Source organism: Pollachius pollachius, assembly GCF_949987615.1.
Source record: "Pollachius pollachius genome assembly, chromosome: 9".
NCBI lineage: Eukaryota > Metazoa > Chordata > Actinopteri > Gadiformes > Gadidae > Pollachius > Pollachius pollachius.
Genome location: NC_136942.1, coordinates 2,299,882 through 2,319,884, shown reverse-complemented (window position 1 = coordinate 2,319,884; position 20,003 = coordinate 2,299,882). Strand labels below are relative to the sequence as shown.

The window sequence follows — 20,003 nt, the reverse complement described above, 5'->3', positions numbered from 1 at the left end:
GTATCTCTATGATCTCTATCGCAACCTTGAGCAGAGCAAAATTATAACAGAAGCCATTCATCAGTTTATTTGGCACGTAAAGTCTGTTCAATCTGAGAATTATCTTAAATTGAGTTGTTGCTAGCTGATTGCAGAGCATAGGGGTTAGAGAGTACAAACAGCATATTTGCGAAATGTATTTTTTACTTTACATAATTATAATTTAATTAAACTGAATATCTCAGGGGACATTGAAATGATAGTTAAACTCTCACACCGCCTATATCCGTAAGAGAAAAGAGAGTAACATATCGTCTAGCAAGTCAGGTCATGAAATATGGCTACAAATCTTCCGTATTGTAAAAACAAACTAGGGCCTTTTGACAAAGTCCAAACTATCATATGCATAGCCCTAATTGTATTACATGTAACAATTGATTTCCTTTTTGTACCTATATAAATTTGCTCTTTTCACTCAGCACCTGTCATTCAGAGTTCGATAGCGGTAGATTTCGAACCAAGGCCGTAGCTACTAGAAATTGCCATTGAGGCCGAATTGAATTAAGAAATGACAAGACACATGCGATGCTGTCATTACAAGAGGAAGAGGTAAGTGCTTAATTGTTAGCACTGTGTGCATGCTGTTTGAGTTAAATACGCACTTGTTAAAATGATCCCATGCTGGTTTCCAAGAATCGTATGCTTTTAAAGATGTTTTTATAATTGCAGTGACATACTATCACCTCATGGTCTCCTAGTGTCTTGGAAAGTGACGCGTGTACCACAGCCGACTTCAGTTAGTGACGCAAGTTGGCCGAGGACCCAACTATTATCTACGAGGATCAGAACAAATCACCATAGCAACCACTGGTCAGTGTGATTTCGCCATCTTCAGTGCGTAAAAAAACCTTTTGAGTGCATGGTTTGAACAGTCTAATCGCACGTCTGACGTGAATTGGATGGCCTTTTACTCAACGGTCTAAACAAAACTCAAGTTGTACCAAGAAGCTTACAGGCATGTGCAACACAATCAAAAAGTCTCTCTGGAAATAGATTTTCTTGAAAAGTACTTTATTATTCAGCTACACACAGGTAAGTAATTCGGTATTGGTGGAAAAACATTTAAACAAAAAGGTAAGGCAAGCACAAGCCTAAGTGAGCAAATGTAGTTATTTTGAGCAAAACGTAAAATGAGCCCAAACAGTGACTGTAGCAAATGCATCTATCGAAATCAACTAACCTTTAGATACTCAAGCCTTTAGATACCCATTGAATTTGAATTCCAAGTTCCCCGTTTCATTTCCCAAACATTTTACTGAAGAGACGCCTGTAGGCTGGGGCGTGGTGAACATTTGACCTACTGTCAAAATTTGGCAGGCATGACTTAGTCTTCTTTGTGGGAGCCGAAAGGAGTACAATGCTTTAGGGTGAAATGGGGGTTCACAAACTGAGCTGGAATTCTGACTATGTACAGCGGGGCTCAGCCATCCTCAGACTATGATGCAGAACGGATGTTGAAGCCTTTCCTCCGGCGTTGGACAGGCGGGTGGTTGAGGTTACAGAGCGTTGTACTCAACACACTTGGAGGGATCTGTAGTGAAGTGCTTCTGGCAGCTGGTCATTAGCCTCTTCAGTCCCTGAGGAGGCATTCAAATAGGTGTTGTAAAGCACAAGAAACGTGACGATGCGTTCAAATAAATGCACCAAACATAGAGAAGGAAAACGTGAGCAACGCACAAAGAATGAGCAAGAAAGCAACACATGACAGCACGGCTCTAGAAACGCCTTCATAAGGTTACGTCGAAAGAGTTTGCGAGAGTATTCCAGTGCATTCCAACGGCTAGGGGCTTACATAACAAATGAAATATCCCAGGAAAGGATATGAAAGGAACACAGGAAGTGGGTTGTTATTCAACTTGCACTCTGGGAACGCCACACATTCCTTTATCGAGGTCATGCTCGCACTCTGCTGGCTAATGTCAAAAAGCTCAAACGTTTCTATTTCCTTGATACTAAGGGCGCACTCACACTAGGCCATCTGTACCGTGTCCAAGTCCGTTTCGCAGTCGTACTTGAGCACGGTACAGGTGTGAAACGGACTTGGGCACGGTACAGATGGCCTAGTGTGAGTGCGCCCTAATATTTGCTGCCCATCCATACTGAAACGGCAACAATGCACACCTTCCCTTCATAGCAGATCACTCCGATCAGTGCACACTGCATTGTCTTGATTTGACCACAGAAATAACACACACGCACACACACACACACACCTGGATGTATTTTCTTTGCGTCTCGTCGTTGAGAACGTGGGCCACGTGTTTGGAGAAGATCTTTTCTCGTCCTGTACGAGCGTGGATCCCCACCATGGTCACACCAATAGGCCAGGGGGCATTACCGATGGCCATCTGCAAGTATGCATCATTGGCCTGGAAGGGGGGGGGGGGGAGAAATACAGCATTCTCAGTTGAAGGACAAGCAAACCATAAAACAACTTACTTAAAATGAATTGTGATGACGTGGGTAACATGGCGGTGACGTTTTGATGCTGGTCCAAATCTCGACTTCAATGCACAAAGTTTGAAACATTTTGGATAAGATGTAAATATGGACTCTTAGGTGCATTAATTGTTTCATGCGAAAATTGTTACGGCCAGTTACCGTGTAAACAGGAAAACTGTCTAGAACCCCCAGCATCAGATTGTACAAGTGTAGATAGTTAAAGGCCGGAATAGCAATTTCCCCCAACTATAAAAATAACCTTTTTTTGTTGAAATAGAGGACGGAGACTTGCAAAAACTGTTTTGTTTGACATTACCAATTGTTTCAAGAGGCTGACAACATTGTGCGTCACTGGGGGCTGGTTGAGCACCATAAAGCTACAATAATAGACAACACTAGAACAGTAGGGCTTGTTCAGCGGTGTAGAAACCGGCTAATGTTACATCAAAGTCAGGTGACTCACACCTGGTGGTATGATATGTCCCCTTTAAAATTTATTTGAACTGTACTATCCAGAAGACACTCAACACATCCCCTCAATACTCACAACATGAGTGATCTCAACATTTAGCCTTTATTCCAACCCGTAGATCACCCAAGAACAACACATTGGGTTTGTTTTTGTAAGCAGTGTAAATACAGTGCTTACACTGTTGTTTTCGATTTCCAAATGGATCATTTTACCTTGACATACTCCCTTTCCAACATGAATTTGATGATGTCTGTGATGGATTCCTTGATGTCAGCGGGCAGGTTCTGAAAGACAGACAGTGAACATGCAATTCTTTTAAGAAACAAACAATAAATCTAATAAGTAAACAGATATGAATGCAATTCTGAGGAAAGCTACCTTCTTCCTCAGCTTTTTGAAGAGAGGCTTCAGGTAGGTCTCTGTCTGGGAGTGGGTGGCGCTGGCCAGCTTGCCCTGGACACTGCGCTTCACGTGGTCTTCTCTACTGTTCAGGTCCTTGGCCCAAACACCCAGCAGGAACTACCACAATCAGGTTATGGTTATTGTCAGGACTTGAAAACAAACACAAGTATCATACCAATATATATTGTGCAACAGCTTCCTCTAGAGGTCATATTTCAAAGCGTCTTACCTGCAGAACTTTGTCAATGACAGCTTGGTCACCACTATCATCTCCTGTACCAAGAGTTTTACCAAGAACCTAAGAGAGACAAGATTCAGCGTTACAAACAACGCTGAACTAATCAGATGAACCATTACTGCTGCTTATGTACAAGGAACGATACATACCTATGTGCAAGTCTTCTGAATACATGGTCACTTTGACATATAAAACCTCATTTTAATATTTATACAGTGTTATATGTATCTTATTTTGATTCCTTTTTAATGTATGTAGGTCAATATTGAAATCAGGATTATTCAAACGATTATTTATGGGTTTGAAAACATGATGTATTTATTCAGCATGTCTCTCCCAAAAAACACTTTGTCACTGAAAACTTTGAAATTTCGCCCTAAAGAAAACAACAAAACGGTCAAAAAGAAAATGTTCAAATCTAAAATGATGTACAGATATGTATCCAGTTGTTTCTTAAAAACATCTAATAAAAAAATTTAAAAATCGATTATATTAGAGTTGTGATCGTTTGACGCTAAAATCGGAATCACAATCAAAATTTGATTAATCGCCCAGCTCTACGATATTGACCCTGTGTTTACCTCTAGTTCTTCTATGGTGGTGTGCTCCTCGTGCACTTTCAGATCATGCTGAGTGTCGACTTCTCCCGCTTCTGTCCCCCCGACAATCTCATTCAGGTACTGCTGATCGATCTTGTCCATGGCTGCTTTCAGGTCGTTCCTCAATCCCTAGAGAGAGCGAACGAGAGAGCGAGAGAGAGAGAGAGCGCAAGAGAAGAGTTGAATGAGAGCTATAACAATGGTATTTCCCCATCCATTTTGATACATTCACGATTAGCATGTTAGCAATGGGTTATCTGAGGCCCTTACCTTATTGACTTCTGGGGCCAGGATCTCAATCTTTCGGAGTCTCTGGAAGGCTTCATAGTCAGACTCTCCGAAGAGACGGATTGGTTCACCTCGTTCTCTCATCCGCCGAATGACCTAGCCGAGCGACAGCAGAAACATACATCATGTGAGAGACAGGCACAGGTGGATGATGGATGTTTCTGAAGAGGGGGGCATGGGGATAGGTCAGGGTTCGAGACTCACCTCTTGACGGGACAGTGACATCGGTAACTTCTCCTCCGTGAGCTCCAGTTCCATCACCGGGATGGCCGAGGGGGTTGGTGCCTCCTCCACCTTGGCCACCTGGAGGGAAACCCCCACGGTAGAAGATTGAGTTTTACAACCGTATCCTAAACCAACACGCGGGCGCCGCACACGTAAGCACAGGCACACCCACACGCATGAACACACGGACTCTCAAGCTGCTGCGCGGGGGGATTCAATCTGCAATTTTGGTTTCTGGTTGGAAGGACTCTAATCTGGTGGAACTCTTGGGGTGGAAATGAATTCATGCGCAAAGAAAGGGACGACAAAAAATATTGAGATTTAAAAAATAAAAGTCCAGCTGGATGTCAACGACGATGAAAAATGCTTTTTTTGTCCTGTCACACTATGCTCATTTCAAATGTTCTCTGATGATGCCATGTCATGCATTCATTTGCACATGCACGTCTCCGATTGTGGCATGAAAATCACAATCTACATTAACATCATTTTAATATTGAAAATGTATAAAAAATGTTTTGAAGACTGCAGTGCAATACTACCTTATTGCTGAGCTTAATGCGCAACATTAAAGCATTTTGCCAAGTGTTTTTGCAAATAAATGCAAAAATCTGCCACACTTTACAAGTGGTGGATAAACAAACAGAAACATGACACGAAAAACAGCTGCTTTTGCTGACTAATAGGCAAAACAATAAGTGGGCATTTTTTGTTATTTGCAGATTTTTAACCATTTCAGTGAATCATGCTGAAATCCAGTTCAGTTTTCCTCCACGCTTCCTTTCCTTGCTTCCCTTCATTCATTTTAAAAAGGTAGTTGTAGACGTGTTATAACAATTCTTTGGCAAGGAAACGTAGCATGTTTTAAAATAAACCAGACTTGCCTCAAACTTAGCCTTATACAGCGTCATGATTGGCCTTTGCAGAGCTTTTAATAGCCTCTTGATGTTGTATGTTAATGACTTTCAAACCAGCTAGCTAGTAAAAGTAGTACACTGAAGGGAGTTCTGTATTCAATCTCTGATCATCCAATCTCAAATAAAGAAGCACAGCAGACGTCAACGGCCCCAAATGCTATCCAAAGGCATTCTGATTTTGCCAATGATTTGGGATAATAATTCCTGAATGCGGGTAAATAGAGAAGGTGCCAAGGAAAGGGAGACATTTGGAAATAGAGTCCATCTTCTCCTTGCTTCATGCACTGTCTACCATCATGACTTTACCATGCCATACCTGGCGCTCAGTGGTCTGTCGCTGAACCTACAGACGCAGGCAGCACACAGAAGTTGGAGAGAAACGGTACAGTAAACACAGAAACAAACGCTTGTTTAAAGTTACCACTACAGCAACTCTGGCGCTTCTTCTGATCTTGGGGAAAATACACCAAAATGAATCCCAGAGATAGGATCAATAGTGACAGGTTAGATTGCAGGCTTGGATAGGAAAACCGTAGCTATATTATGTAGAATGGCCTCTATACACGTGAATAGCCATTGTTTGTTCTGATTGTATGTTTGGTATGATTAATTTTACTGCACAGATGTCATTGTTTTCTCACAAATACGCGTTCTCATTTTCTACTTGTCATTGTGTTATAGTATTCATTATCGTTGAATAAATATTTCTGTTGTGCTGACAGAATCAAATATCTAAAACCAATCAAGCTGATTCAAAACACATAATCTGCAATATTATGTGAGTGATTGCTCTCCTTTGGTCTATGGGTTGCTGTTTACTTACTTTGTTACCACATCTTTGGTAATAATCTTTCTCTTCCTTACGGGCAAGATCAGCTCTTTTGAAGTACCTCTTGGTACCCTGGGAAAAAAAACGTCTTGTTATTACATGAACAAATATGCAATACCGGTATAGATATATCGAAGAATAGCTAGGAAATCATCAAAAATGTAAATGGAGAAAAAGGCTACCATTCGGATTCTTCTTTTAGTTTTATGACATCAGTCAAACACTCGTTCAGTGTTTACAAAAAAGTGCTGAGAAGTGATCGACAAGGAACTAAGAATGGATTCCCTGGGCCCGAGGATCCACCATGTTATGGTCAGGCTCGAAGCCGTAACGTTACAGAAATAGCCACCACAAACTGCCGTCTGCGCGTATTTCAATAACCGCATTCAAGTTTATTTTGTAATGTAATCGAACATTAGCTTAACGGCTAGCACGCCGTGACACATATATATATATATATATATTATATATATTGATGAAGGGGACTATTCGATGGCATAATCGTACGGGTGGTAGCAGATGGCTGACCATCGTAGTTAACGTTGGGTTACAGTAACACAACAAACAACTCACATTTACGAGGTCCTTGTCTTCAACCAACTTTCTCTTCCTCTCGATCTCAGCCTTGAGGACATCCATGTCAAAAGACTCAAAGCATTCCGCTTTACCTCAAACACACAAAAAAAGGGAATACTGTTGTCGTCGAACGCAATCAACAGTGTGGACGACAGAGTGCCCCGGAAGTTAAAGTCCGGGAGGGTCACGTGTCTTCTTGATTTTATCCATGGGGTTTTATCAGGTGTTTTTTCTGTTTAATACGTCATGTCGTCATCCAATAAGAAAATAATACAAATGTTCTTTCATAAAAAAATGATTTCATATGTCTCGCAGGAATAACATTTTTTGATTAAACACCGAAATGTGTCATGATCTGCTGCTGCATGGGCATTTTGAAATACATTTATTTTGTGGTCATTAAAAAATAGCTTTAGTGACAGGTAGCCTAGCTGTCAAAAGGTTGGTCACAAAGGAAACGGGTTGTTAACTAAATTTAATTCAAAGCTTAAGGTTTGAGTTTTCTCAAAAATATTTTTGACATAACTTTTATTGCAAGGATAAAAATAAGTTTATAGTAGGTAGGCGTAAATATATTGTCCTAAATATGTTACGAACAAGGCTGCCAATGTTTTTTTATTGATAAAGTTGTCATTATTATTATCATTTACTAGGCTATTAATAGTAGTTTGTAATAATAGAATTTAAGGTCAAAACCTCAAATCATTAACTAATTATCTGGTTTGTAGCCCAGATTTAATGCAAGCTTGCCAGTGATTGGGCACATGTTTGCCAGTGGTGGTGAATTGAGAGCACACCATAAGGTGGCGCGAAGGGATGTGACGATTTTATTAATATTAAAGTAATTAATTTATTGCATATCAAATTCAGAAGAACAGACTGGTCTTGGATGTGGAAATATGTAAGACACGAGTTAAAAGCTTTATTTTTATTTGATAAAAAGATCAGGACTGAGCATTTGCAGTTGACTGAATCGAACCTCAGATGGGGGGAAAATAGTGATTAATAGGGCATACCGGGTGAGTGTAACACATGCAGTGACTGCATTTTATGAAGATCGGTTCCCGAACCTACGGCTGATTACATATTAATCCTAAAATGGAGTTCGGAGAAAGGAAGCGAAGAAGGAAGTCACAAAGCTTCAAAGTGGTCACGGATGAAGGTAGGCGTCTGGTTGCGAGACCGTGCAATATGCGCGCCTCTGTCTGGGTGACTGGCTAAGTATGAAAGCAGGGACGACTGTAAACAAAAGAGGCGACTACGACTTCGCTAGCATCATTGTTTCTATGCAATAAATTAGAAAATGTGCATCTTCAATTAAAAGTCTGGTATTACTCTCAGTGAAATCCAATGTAAATATGATATACGGGAGAATTAAAAAAAAGAAGGATAATAGGGCTATTTAGAATGCCTATAACACTGTTATAGAGTATAATGTATTCCCCAACTAATCACCTGCAAGGCTACAGTGTGGTAACTATATTTAGGCACATCCATCAATATAGCTACTTCCCCACCTACAGGTGGTAGAAGCTGCATCGAATGAGAAGGAGGCCTTATTGGTTGATGATGTAACAACACATACCAGAACAAGTCACATGTCCTTATTTATTACGTCATGTGCTGTTTAAGATAACTATAGTTATTATTATTTGCATGCGTTACTGCTATTTTCCATTGTACATTTTTTAAATGTTCTTTCTTTAGATGTTGACCAACCTTTGGTCAATTCCAGTTGCACAGATGCCAACGAAGAGTCTAAAGATTCTCCTGTTGATGAAGGTATATAAGCTTAGCATGACCTCTATGCTGCTATAAAATAAAATAATCTTATGCAGATACATATCAATTTTTAATCCTCCTACCCTCGCCCCTTCTCCATTCAGCTGAGGAAGAAGAGGAACCGGGCCCAGAGATCAAGAGACAAATCACAGGGATGATGAGACTTCTGAGTGATAAAACAGGCAGGGTGTATCAGCGTACTGGGGCAAAAGGAGATGACCTGAAAAAGGATCCTCAGGACTGTGGTGCTTGTTGGGTACAACCACCTGCCACATTGCCCCATCTCCCAGAGAACCATAACTGGACCCATGCAGCCGAACCAGAGCCCTCACCTCCCTGCCCTATCCCCGTAGCCAATGGGCAAAGATATACCCAAGAAACCACCTGCTCCACGGCACCCAGGATCCGAAACCAGCCAAAGGATGAAGCTAATGGTAGACTTTCATGCTTATAAATCAGAAAAATATGTTTTACCGGTTACATCTGCAAGGATCTAGATGGAAAAACAATGCACCCGTGTAACACATTCTATCACGTTATTGTACCACTTCAGATAAAGCCCCTCCCTCCTCACCAGAAGGCCGGTGCTGCCTGCACAGCTGTCAGGGCACACTGCAGGCCATTCTGCAGGAACTACGGTCAATGAGGAGGCTAATGCAGACTCAGCAAGGTCAGTAAGCACACCGAAAAAGCAAACAGGCAGAAATGATTAGAAACAGAACGTAACCCGAATCAATCCTCTGATGCCACGTGTTTCCAGCATCGTTGGCGAAGCAGGACCAGACGGCGTCACCACAACCATCCTACCTCGTCCCCGGCCCGGCTCCTCTTCACAGGGCCCGAAAGAGGAGGCCCGTTTTCAAAATGACCCCACTGAATGTTTCAGGTCGAAGAGCTTCTGTTTCCACTCTTGGATCCCCCTCCTGTGTGTCCCTGATACCCCCGATCACATCCCTGCAATCAAGAAACTCTGATGGCTTCAAGAAAGGAAGTTCGTGTCACGCAGAGGAGATCAAACTGGCAGTGCAGAACATTTCAATGGCTGCCAACAACCAACACACTCCTCTCTTAAGTGAAGCCGGTGAACCTCAACCCAAAGAGGTATTGTAACATTCCCGTCAACCCAAGACTATAGGTCGTGTGTCTCAGTGGAAATATTCAGAAGATAATGGACTTAGAAATATTCAATAGTATTTTAGTCCATTCATCGACAGCTACCCGTTATCCTATTATTTCAGTGGTTGGATGTATTTCTGATATTTTGTCACTTGAACTATTAATGTGACCTATGATCTATCTGTTTTCTCCTTGGAGCCTGCTGTGCGTCTTGCAGAGGAATATGATGTATTTATTCCTAAAGCTCAGCTAGACTCCATCCTGCTTAACTACACTCGCTCTGGCAGCCTGCTGTTTCGGAAACTGGTGAGCTTTATTTCATAAATCCATGTTCCATCCACCAGGCTTAGACCCTATGAAATATAAATTAAAATAGGAAACTGTACAAAACAAGTTAATAATTGCTTAATATTAGCAAAAAGTAGAACAATTTGTTTTCTTCGCACAGCCATGCATATTAGTTACGGTTTGGTAAAAGAAAATATACAATAATAATCGTATTAACCGACATCTCTGTATAGGTGTGTGCTTTCTTTGATGATAGCATTTTAGCTAACTCCTTACCTAATGGCAAGAGAAAGCGAGGACTTAACGACAACCGCAAGGGTCTTGACCAAAACATTGTGGGAGCAATCAAAGGTTAGAGCAACAGAATATAATTGGAATAGAATTAGTAGGCGGCACAGGGGACTTGCAGTGATTTTTGCCTTGTGTCCAGGGTTTACAGAGAAGTACTGCACTACATATAGGATAGAGAAGCTCCCTGGACCTCGAGACTGGGTCCAGATCCTTCAAGATCAGATCAAACTTGCCAGGAGGAGGCTGAAAAGAGGTGCGTCTTTTAACCATTCAACTCTTCTAGGCATAACATGATCTTATGGCTGATGGTGGTTCTCTTAATGCTTGGCTCTTTGCGTTTTCCCAGATGCAGAAGATGTCTCCGGTAAAGCCTCCTCAAGTAGAGCCTGCATATGAACAGTAGCACATGGCGTGACACTGCCCTTTGCATTACATTTTTCTATTTTGTATGTTGTTTCTGTATATCGCTGACACAGACAAAATCCTTGTATTTTAAATCCTACCCGACAATGATACATACTCCGATTCTGATGATTCCATAAGTGATATTCAGTGGAATTCAGTGGATAGGTACGCTTGGGCACACCGTATTGTTATCGCAGATTTCTAACGTTAGGAAGTTCCTCTTCTATCCATTTTCCATTTCATGAGTGTATCACGTGCATGTATTCAGTGCCACGTTAAAATTCTCATGCAGTGTTCCAAAATGTCAGCTATTTACCCCCTCACTGTGCAGCAACCCCTTTAATATAACTCTCTATACCCTATCTCCCGTTTGCCTTTGTATCATCTCTGCTGATTATACCCAGCTGTGCCTGCCGCTACAGCCGGATAACAAATGCTCCCTGAAACCCCTGTTTGAATCTCTTGTAGAATCGGAGCAATGTGGAGTCGGCCAATAGGGGGCGCTATATTAACAATTATAACAATTGCTACCAGTGTGCCTTTGAACAAATAACAGGCCCAGTTTATCCAGTCAACTCTATTTGTGGAGTTCGGGAGTATTCTTATAGATCATCCCAATGCATTTCTAATCTTGTCACATCACAAGATTACAACATTGACTATAGCCTTTACTTCCATTCACAAATCACTTTTCGGCATCAATCAGACTGACGGTTATGCACATTGGGTTTCCAGCTAGCTCAACATGCTTGTGACCTGCTAGTGAGTTTCAGCCATTGGGCCAAGGGCCTGTTTAAGTCACTGTAGGTCTATGTCCTACACAACGTCATGTGATGTAAATGGTAGTTTGTCAGCTTGAACTCAATAGCTGCTTGTGGCTGTACTTTATATTTATTTTCCCCTAATAGCCTAATTGTATGCTTGCTGATGGCCCCTCAGATCAAGCTCAGTGTTTGATTGTTCTCTACAATGGTCCAATGCAGAAACGATTAATCTTGATAGACAGTCCACTATGCAGAACAGATTGTTTTAGTTAAAGTTAATTAAGTGTGGTTAGTTATTCACCACAAAAAATGACAGTGGTAAGTTGTCATTAAATGTTATAGGTGTGTTTAAAACAAACTATATGTTTGTCCTGTCAAAATATCTAACTCCCTGGTCTATTCCCTCTTGTTCTATATTGCAGTATATTAATTTTAGTACTTCGTCTTTTGAATCTGTCAAAATCTATTTTTAAATTGTATGAGGTAAATGTACACGTAATATTTATATTGTGCCTTTGCGCGTTTGTCTTTTTGAGTGCGTGTCTTCCATGCACCAGCATACAGAAACATTTTTTTTAAATTATTTTAGGCATTCTTTAATAGTTCTTGTAATGATTATCGAATGATTATCGAATTTATTATCATTTTTGTGACCGACAAAGCCTCCCCCTATTTGCTCAATGTGTAACTTTCGTTCAATTCGTAGCCGATTTATCAATTAAATGTTGATTATATGGCTCTTGGTGTGTTTCATTCTAAATTAAAGGTACATAACATCGCGTTTAGATTTTTGTAACCGGACTTAAAGGGATGATCACAGCCGCCGCGGCGCTTCTGAAGGACCCTTTGAGCGCCCTAGTCGGTGTCCTTTTTAAATCGTTATAGACGTTTTGTTCCGATAGGTTGTTAAGCAAAATAATATATGTATCCAATTATATGTATTGCATTAGCTATGGATTCATGAATCATCTAGAGCTAGTATTGCAGTATAAATATGCAACTCAATTATTTTCTGTCAGGCTATTTTTAAGGAAGCCCGGGTGCCTCCCCAATGCATTCTGGTAGCGGCCGCGCTCCTCTGTCGGGATCCAGCGCTAACGTTAAACAGGTAAGGATAAACTGGTCATAGCAATTAAAGGGGAAATGATGCAAGAATATAACTGTCCCTTGGTCCTAAAACACTATAAAGGGCTTTCGTTGACATTTCCTTTGCAGCATGCCATTATATCTTTTCACAAATGGCATGTTTGGTGTTTGTTTTTAATGATACTTCAGCTAATGTTGCACACATCGCATGGCGGTGGTCACTAAAGGGTTAAAATTTTCCACCGCCGACATATTTGTTCTTCTCACTGTAGTTACTTTAAACTACTAAATGTGTTCACTACAAAGCGCTTTCCCTTCGTTATTGTTCCATGATTAGTTACAGTTGTGGTGGACAATCTGGGCACATGTATAGCTGGCAATGGTTTGCATTACGAGTTGATTGTGTCTCACTGCTGCTTAGGCCTATCACTGCATGCATTGATCAGCATTTGCTAGCACTCATAGTCGTAGTCAGGACGGGTCAACAACAATGCAAAGATTTGCAAACATAAATAACCATGCTCGTCATTAACCATTTGACGGCTTATTAAAAATACTCGTTTTCTTCAATGATGCACCTGTATAACTAGTGACAGCTGAACGGTCCAATTACATTTGGCAGATTCTGTATCTTCTGTATTATGATCTTGAATGCACCACCAACCCTGGGAATTGGCCGCGTATTCATTCATTTTAAAAGCCTGGCAGAGTTTATGTCAAACACGCTTATTCTTGGCAGATCATCATTAGATTGCTTTCCTTTTAGTGTAATAGTGGTAACAATTTTGATCACATTATATATCCCTGAAGGGAAATGAAAGTGTTCAAACTTACATTGATGACAAAGACTACACACAGATTACAAAAACACAATGGGGTTGATGGAAAGACACATTACTGAATTACAAAATATATATAATTATCAAATCAACTGACGTTTTACTAGATACGAATAGAATAAAAAGGCCCAGGTTCAAGCTCTCCTTTTATGTTATTATCAGGTGAGAGCCAACTCTTCTCCATCATGTCTGTGAGGGAGTCCTTCAACCCAGAGAGCTACGAGCTTGACAAGAACTTCCGACTCACACGTTTTGCTGAGCTGAAGGGTACCGGCTGTAAGGTAAGCTTCCAAATGACCCTTTGTATCCATTTATTATCGCTGTGTGTTTCTTAGGTGACTTTAGCAAAGCCACTGTGAACATTGTAGTCACAAGTCATCTTGCTCGTAAAGCATACATTTTGGGGATTGAACCCAGGACCCTTTCGCTGTAATTCAATCATAGCCTTTAAGTTACCTGTCCCCTAATGAAGAGAGAGAGAGAGAGAGAGAGAGAGAGAGAGAGAGAGAGAGAGAGAGAGAGAGAGAGAGAGAGAGAGAGAGAGAGAGTTTGGGAGGCTAAACAACCCCCCTCATGAAACAGATATTCTCAAATTACATTTCAATCACTAATAGCTGACATTGGCTATGCCATTTCTAACAAATAAATAGCTCTTAAATCCCACCTGCTTTATTTTATATGGTTTTATTGTTACTTGTCATTTCTTATATTTTCTGGTTAAAGGCTACAATGTCAGTTATTCTATTCACAACAGGTTCCCCAGGAGGTCTTACAGAAGCTTCTGGAAAGTCTACAAGAGAACCACTATCAGGAGGATGAACAGTTCCTTGGAGCTGTTATGCCCCGACTGGGTATGTCTATTCAGAAACAATAAAATGTATACAAAGATGAGAAAACACTACACATCAGCAAAACCCCATACTACCCTACTCTAAACATTTTCTACCCTCTTTATTTCTTCCGCACAGAATTACGTAATAGTAGCAGTAGCCTATTTTTTCATTTAACTGGCTCTGTGCTTCGATTCTATTATACATAGCTTAGTAACATATTGGTAACATTTCTGTCTATGGTTATCAAATAGGCCTGTTTTGTTATTACCTTATACCTATGTTCGCACATTACGTCTCATGCGCTGCTAACATAGAAATCAAACGTGTCACCTTTGGAGTGTGTGTCTATTGGTGTCTGTGTATTATCTGTGCAGGCATAGGGATGGACACCTGTGTCATCCCACTCAGACACGGGGGCCTTTCACTGGTCCAGACCACAGACTACATCTACCCCATCGTGGACGACCCCTACATGATGGTAAGGGAAAGCGACACCATGTCTATCCCGTTCCATACAATGAATAACGTGCACATCGCCGCTGCAGGGTCCATTGAACTTTGATCTGTGTGTCTCTGTTGTCAGGGGCGGATAGCTTGTGCCAACGTTTTGAGTGACCTGTATGCCATGGGCGTGACGGAGTGTGACAACATGCTTATGCTCTTAGGAGTGAGTAACAAGATGTCGGAGAAGGTGAGTAAAGCCTCAGCGAAATGTAACAAAATGCACCAAAAAGCAAATAATAATTAATTGGATGTATTATTTCATATTGGATGTTTATTTTTCTTTTTCTTAATCCTTTGCAGACACTCACTCACACAAAGGTTTAGCGAGGGGAGATTATCTAGGAGGTTTCACCCCGTCTCTCCCCTTTGTTCTGGTCGTAGGAGCGGGACAAGGTGATGCCGTTGATCATTCAGGGCTTCAAGGACGCGTCAGAAGAAGCGGGCACGTCGGTGACTGGGGGCCAGACGGTGCTCAACCCCTGGGTGGTGATGGGGGGAGTGGCTACAACGGTCTGCCAGCCCAACGAGTTCATCATGTGGGTGTCCTTTCGCCATTTGTGTGCATATTCTCAATCACAATCCTTCAATTATAGCATCATCAAAACTTGCTTTTATTGTCTGATAAATCGTTTTAAGGGCATAATATCCGTATGATTCATTCTGTGTTGTATTGAGCATGTATTTGTGGTATGGCACCTATGGTTTCTATACCTTGTATACCTTTAAGGTATACAAGGTATAGCTGGTCTGATTGATCTCTTAATGTGTTGCCTATTGTTGTGGTGTTGTTTATTTATTTATTTTTTTCCCTTTGGTTTGATTGTCTGTACTGTCTGTATGTATTCCTTTCTTATTTGTAAAGCGTCTTTGAGTACTTAGGAAAGCGCTATAAAAAACGGATCAATTATTATTATTATTGTATTGCATTCCATTGAATGGGATTGCGTTGGCTTGTGTCATGGACGTCCTGTTGTTGTTGTTCCAGGCCTGATAACGCGGTACCCGGGGACGTGTTGGTGCTGACCAAGCCCCTTGGGACGCAGGTCGGAGTGGCCGTTCACCAGTGGCTTGATATCGTAAGTCTTTGTCTTTTTAAATGCTCACAATTCAGTTAACTTTGAGACCTTGTGTTAGACACTAGCAGCGGCAAATGATCCCAGTATACACGGAGCTCTGGGGCAAACATGTTAAAGAAACGCACAAATAAGAGCTCTTGCCTTAACAGGTTCATCCTAGAAATTTGAACTGGTTGGTGAGAAACTGGTAAAAACGACTTGTCAAGAAAGTCTTGATTATATAATCAATTGAACTAAATGCATTCTGACTTTGTCGATCAATTATGTTATTCTCAAAATCATTGTTTTTTTTGGTGAATGATATTGTACAGGGTGGGTCACCAGCAGTGTGATCTGTCAGCACTGTAGTCTGATGCCCTTCCCTGCTCTTCCTCTTCCTCACAGCCAGAGAAGTGGAATAAGATCAAGCTGGTTGTAACCCAGGAAGATGTGGAGCTAGCCTATCACGAAGCTATGATGAACATGGCTCGACTCAACAGGACAGGTAGGATGCTTCCAAACATATCGTACAAGGCTTATGAACAAGAAGAAACTGCCATTCACTTTCTGTTCCTTTGTCTCGCTTGCTAACCTCTGAACCAAATAACATCAATCCATGCAAATGACCTCCGATGGATCAATGCTCAATCACTCCCTCCCCCATCCACGCTAAGCTCGTTCCAGGTGTTCTCATCTCACCCGCCCTGGAAAGGGTTCTGCTGCACATGTGTTATTGGCCGAGACGGGAGTTTAGGAGGGAAGTCTGTATCGGTTAAGTGGGTTAGGTAGGCCAAAGGCAGGGACTTCCGATGGACATCGACACATTTCAACGCTCCAGATATTGCTACGTCAATAAACTCCTCCTCTTTGTTGTTCTCCTTCTTGTTCTTGTTCTTATTCCGGGAGGGGACTGGCGTGCACATCTCATAAGAAGTAGGAGGATAGAAAAAGCGTTGCAGTAGACCGGGAGTAGTCCGAGTTGTGACCCCCTCTCATTGAGCCATGGCCCGGCCTTCATCAGGGCATGGTGACTCCTGCGTGTGTATGCTATGTGGCCCGGCCTTCATCAGGGCATGGTGACTCCTGCGTGTGTATGCTATGTGGCCCGGCCTTCATCAGGGCATGGTGACTCCTGCGTGTGTATGCTATGTGGCCCGGCCTTCATCAGGGCATGGTGACTCCTGCGTGTGTATCCTATGTGGCCCGGCCTTCATCAGGGCATGGTGACTCCTGCGTGTGTATCCTATGTGGCCCGGCCTTCATCAGGGCATGGTGACTCCTGCGTGTGTATGCTATGTGGCCCGGCCTTCATCAGGGCATGGTGACTCCTGCGTGTGTATGCTATGTGGCCCGGCCTTCATCAGGGCATGGTGACTCCTGCGTGTGTATCCTATGTGGCCCGGCCTTCATCAGGGCATGGTGACTCCTGCGTGTGTATCCTATGTGGCCCGGCCTTCATCAGGGCATGGTGACTCCTGCGTGTGTATCCTATGTGGCCCGGCCTTCATCAGGGCATGGTGACTCCTGCGTGTGTATCCTATGTGGCCCGGCCTTCATCAGGGCATGGTGACTCCTGCGTGTGTATCCTATGTGGCCCGGCCTTCATCAGGGCATGGTGACTCCTGCGTGTGTATCCTATGTGGCCCGGCCTTCATCAGGGCATGGTGACTCCTGCGTGTGTATCCTATGTGGCCCGGCCTTCATCAGGGCATGGTGACTCCTGCGTGTGTATCCTATGTGGCCCGGCCTTCATCAGGGCATGGTGACTCCTGCGTGTGCATCCTATGTGGCCCGGCCTTCATCAGGGCATGGTGACTCCTGCGTGTGTATCCTATGTGGCCCGGCCTTCATCAGGGCATGGTGACTCCTGCGTGTGTATCCTATGTGGCCCGGCCTTCATCAGGGCATGGTGACTCCTGCGTGTGTATCCTATGTGGCACCGCCACCTGGTCTGCTCTAGGGCTGAATGATTAATCAAATTCAAATCGAAATCGCGATGTAATAGAACGCGGTATGCAAATCGCAAAGGCTGCGATAAAAAAAAAAAAAAAAGATTTGTTACCGTTACTGACTGGAAATCAGTGCGATTCATTTATTTTTATTTTAAATTCAATAGTTAAATAAAGAAGTTTATAATATAAATTAATCTCAACACATCGTCCTGGCCTAAAGGAAAGAGCAGTTTTTATGTTGACTGCTTCCAATGTCGTGTTGGTCATACTAATGAATGATTTTTTTTTTTTTGTGAATAATACACAACATAAGGAACTTAATAAATTATAAAAACCGCCCATTAAATCGCAATCGCAATATTGGTCAAAACAATCGCAATTAGATAATTGCCCCAAGTGGTTCAGCCCTGGCCTGCTCTGCCCTGAACCGCCCCTCCCCTTCCAGCGGCGGGCCTGATGCACACCTTCAACGCCCACGCCGCCACCGACATCACGGGGTTCGGCATCCTGGGGCACGCTCAGACGTTGGCGCGGCAACAGCGGAGCGAGGTGTCGTTTGTCATCCACAACCTCCCGGTCCTCGCCAAGATGGCCGCCGTGTCCAAGGCCTGCGGCAACATGTTTGGGCTCATGCACGGCACCTGCCCGGAAACATCAGGTGTGTGTGTGTGTGTGTGTGTGTGTGTGTGATACAACCTTAAAGAGGAAAATAAATGCCTTAGTCATTCCTGTAGAAACGTGTGTGTGTGTGTGTGTGTGTGCCTGCTCGCTGCATGAGGTACACCTCGTAGCTAACCCCTCTCCCCTCCGGCCCCAGGGGGTCTGCTCATCTGCCTCCCCCGGGAGCAGGCGGCCCGCTTCTGCGCGGAGATCAAGTCCCCCAAGTACGGCGAGGGCCACCAGGCCTGGATCATCGGCATCGTGGAGAAGGGGAACCGCAGCGCCCGCATCATCGACAAGCCGCGGATCATCGAGGTGGCGCCGCAGGCCGCCACCCAGAACGTCAACCCCACCCCCGGTGCCACCTCCTAATCCCCCCCCCGGAGCAACACGGAACCGAACTCAAGAGCTCTGCTCGACCGTTCTCAAGACACACACACACACACACACACACACACACACACACACACACACACACACACACACACACACACACACTCCTCCGAGGGGGTCGGTGTTTGTTGGCCGTACGACCGCTCACCAGGACAGTCGCAAAGGTCTGGCCTCCCCCAACCCCCTCCCCCAAACCCCCCCGATGATCAACATTTTGTAGCAAAACAGAAACATACCCATATGCCTTTTGTGTGTCAGACGTTTGAATCACCACGTCCAGCGGAGAGCCGTGGTCAGCGGGGCGGCGCCTCGTCAGAACCGGGTCGGAGGTCAAGGGGCGCGCCGTGGGTTGGCCCCCGGGATGGGAGGCTCTTCGCAAGGCGCCCTCCCATCCAGCCAGTGGCTCATGTGCCCACAACTTGTTTCCTGCGTCCACTCGAGTTGTGCCGGACTCTCAGCCTAGTTTTAGTTGACGCCGTTACGGATGCCTTTAATGAGATGTAGTGTAACCACCGGAATAGTTGCTATTTTTACTTTGTCTTTTTTTTTTGTATTGATTCATGTGAAACAAAAAGAAGATTTAATCTAATGTGTCCTCCCCCAGTAATGTTGCAAAATCAGCGGAACGATCCAGTAGATTACCCCCACATTAATCGGACTTGTTTCCAACACTCTAATAATGGGGAGGTGACAAGTCACTTCCCCATTATCAGTGGATTGCCAATAAGCAAGAGGTCATGAACTGTCCCATTCTCAAGCTGCCTGGCCTAATGACCGACAGCTGCCAAAGGCTCGTTTGTTTTTATAAGTGTTGAGAGACTAGTGTTCTTCATACAAGGATTTTGTAAAAGGCCTGGATGGATTTGGAAACAAGTCTATACCCATCTTTTCAACTTAAATAAAAAGTAAAACTCTTCGAATACCCTGGTTTATGTTTAATTTAACTTGAATTGAGAGAAAGTTTACATTTTGCGCTTCCCTCGTTAAAAGGCGGTGCACTTCAGTCAT

The 20,003-nt window shown here is 43.1% G+C and overlaps 3 protein-coding genes across 3 annotated transcripts; 2 read left to right on the top strand and 1 right to left on the bottom strand.

The window, feature by feature from the left end:
• Positions 1–1,029: 1,029 nt before the first annotated feature.
• Positions 1,030–7,185, bottom strand: prpf18 (PRP18 pre-mRNA processing factor 18 homolog (yeast)). The gene is made up of 10 exons (XM_079743900.1): positions 7,025–7,185; positions 6,446–6,523; positions 4,685–4,783; positions 4,463–4,576; positions 4,175–4,321; positions 3,585–3,653; positions 3,332–3,472; positions 3,166–3,237; positions 2,253–2,408; positions 1,030–1,616 (listed from the first exon to the last, which is right to left on the bottom strand). Exons 1-10 carry the CDS (start codon positions 7,088–7,090, stop codon positions 1,536–1,538), a joined length of 1,023 nt encoding a protein of 340 aa, XP_079600026.1. The 5' UTR covers positions 7,091–7,185; the 3' UTR covers positions 1,030–1,535.
• A 940-nt stretch (positions 7,186–8,125) lies between these two features.
• bend7 (BEN domain containing 7) lies at positions 8,126–10,974 on the top strand (the record flags this gene model as incomplete). Its single annotated transcript, XM_079742762.1, has 8 exons — positions 8,126–8,189; positions 8,914–9,054; positions 9,363–9,479; positions 9,570–9,688; positions 10,124–10,231; positions 10,447–10,564; positions 10,644–10,757; positions 10,851–10,974. 8 exons carry the CDS (start codon positions 8,126–8,128, stop codon positions 10,898–10,900), a joined length of 831 nt encoding a protein of 276 aa, XP_079598888.1. The 3' UTR covers positions 10,901–10,974.
• Positions 10,975–12,703: 1,729 nt separating this feature from the next.
• On the top strand, positions 12,704–19,845 carry sephs1 (selenophosphate synthetase 1). Its single transcript, XM_079742604.1, has 10 exons — positions 12,704–12,781; positions 13,761–13,879; positions 14,353–14,449; positions 14,806–14,909; positions 15,015–15,122; positions 15,317–15,471; positions 15,921–16,011; positions 16,396–16,495; positions 18,388–18,600; positions 18,760–19,845. Exons 2-10 carry the CDS (start codon positions 13,784–13,786, stop codon positions 18,972–18,974), a joined length of 1,179 nt encoding a protein of 392 aa, XP_079598730.1. The 5' UTR covers positions 12,704–12,781; positions 13,761–13,783; the 3' UTR covers positions 18,975–19,845.
• The last annotated feature ends 158 nt before the right edge of the window (positions 19,846–20,003 follow it).

Coding starts and splice junctions, on each gene's coding strand:
- prpf18 (XM_079743900.1), bottom strand. CDS start 7,090: ATGGATGTCCTCAAGGCTGAGATCGAGAGGAAGAGAAAGTTGGTTGAA. Junction 3,473..3,584: donor TCATTGACAAAGTTCTGCAG/GTAAGACGCTTT, acceptor TGATTGTGGTAG/TTCCTGCTGGGTGTTTGGGC. Junction 2,409..3,165: donor TGGAAAGGGAGTATGTCAAG/GTAAAATGATCC, acceptor CCCCCCTTCCAG/GCCAATGATGCATACTTGCA.
- sephs1 (XM_079742604.1), top strand. CDS start 13,784: ATGTCTGTGAGGGAGTCCTTCAACCCAGAGAGCTACGAGCTTGACAAG. Junction 15,123..15,316: donor GTAACAAGATGTCGGAGAAG/GTGAGTAAAGCC, acceptor TTCTGGTCGTAG/GAGCGGGACAAGGTGATGCC. Junction 16,012..16,395: donor TTCACCAGTGGCTTGATATC/GTAAGTCTTTGT, acceptor TCTTCCTCACAG/CCAGAGAAGTGGAATAAGAT.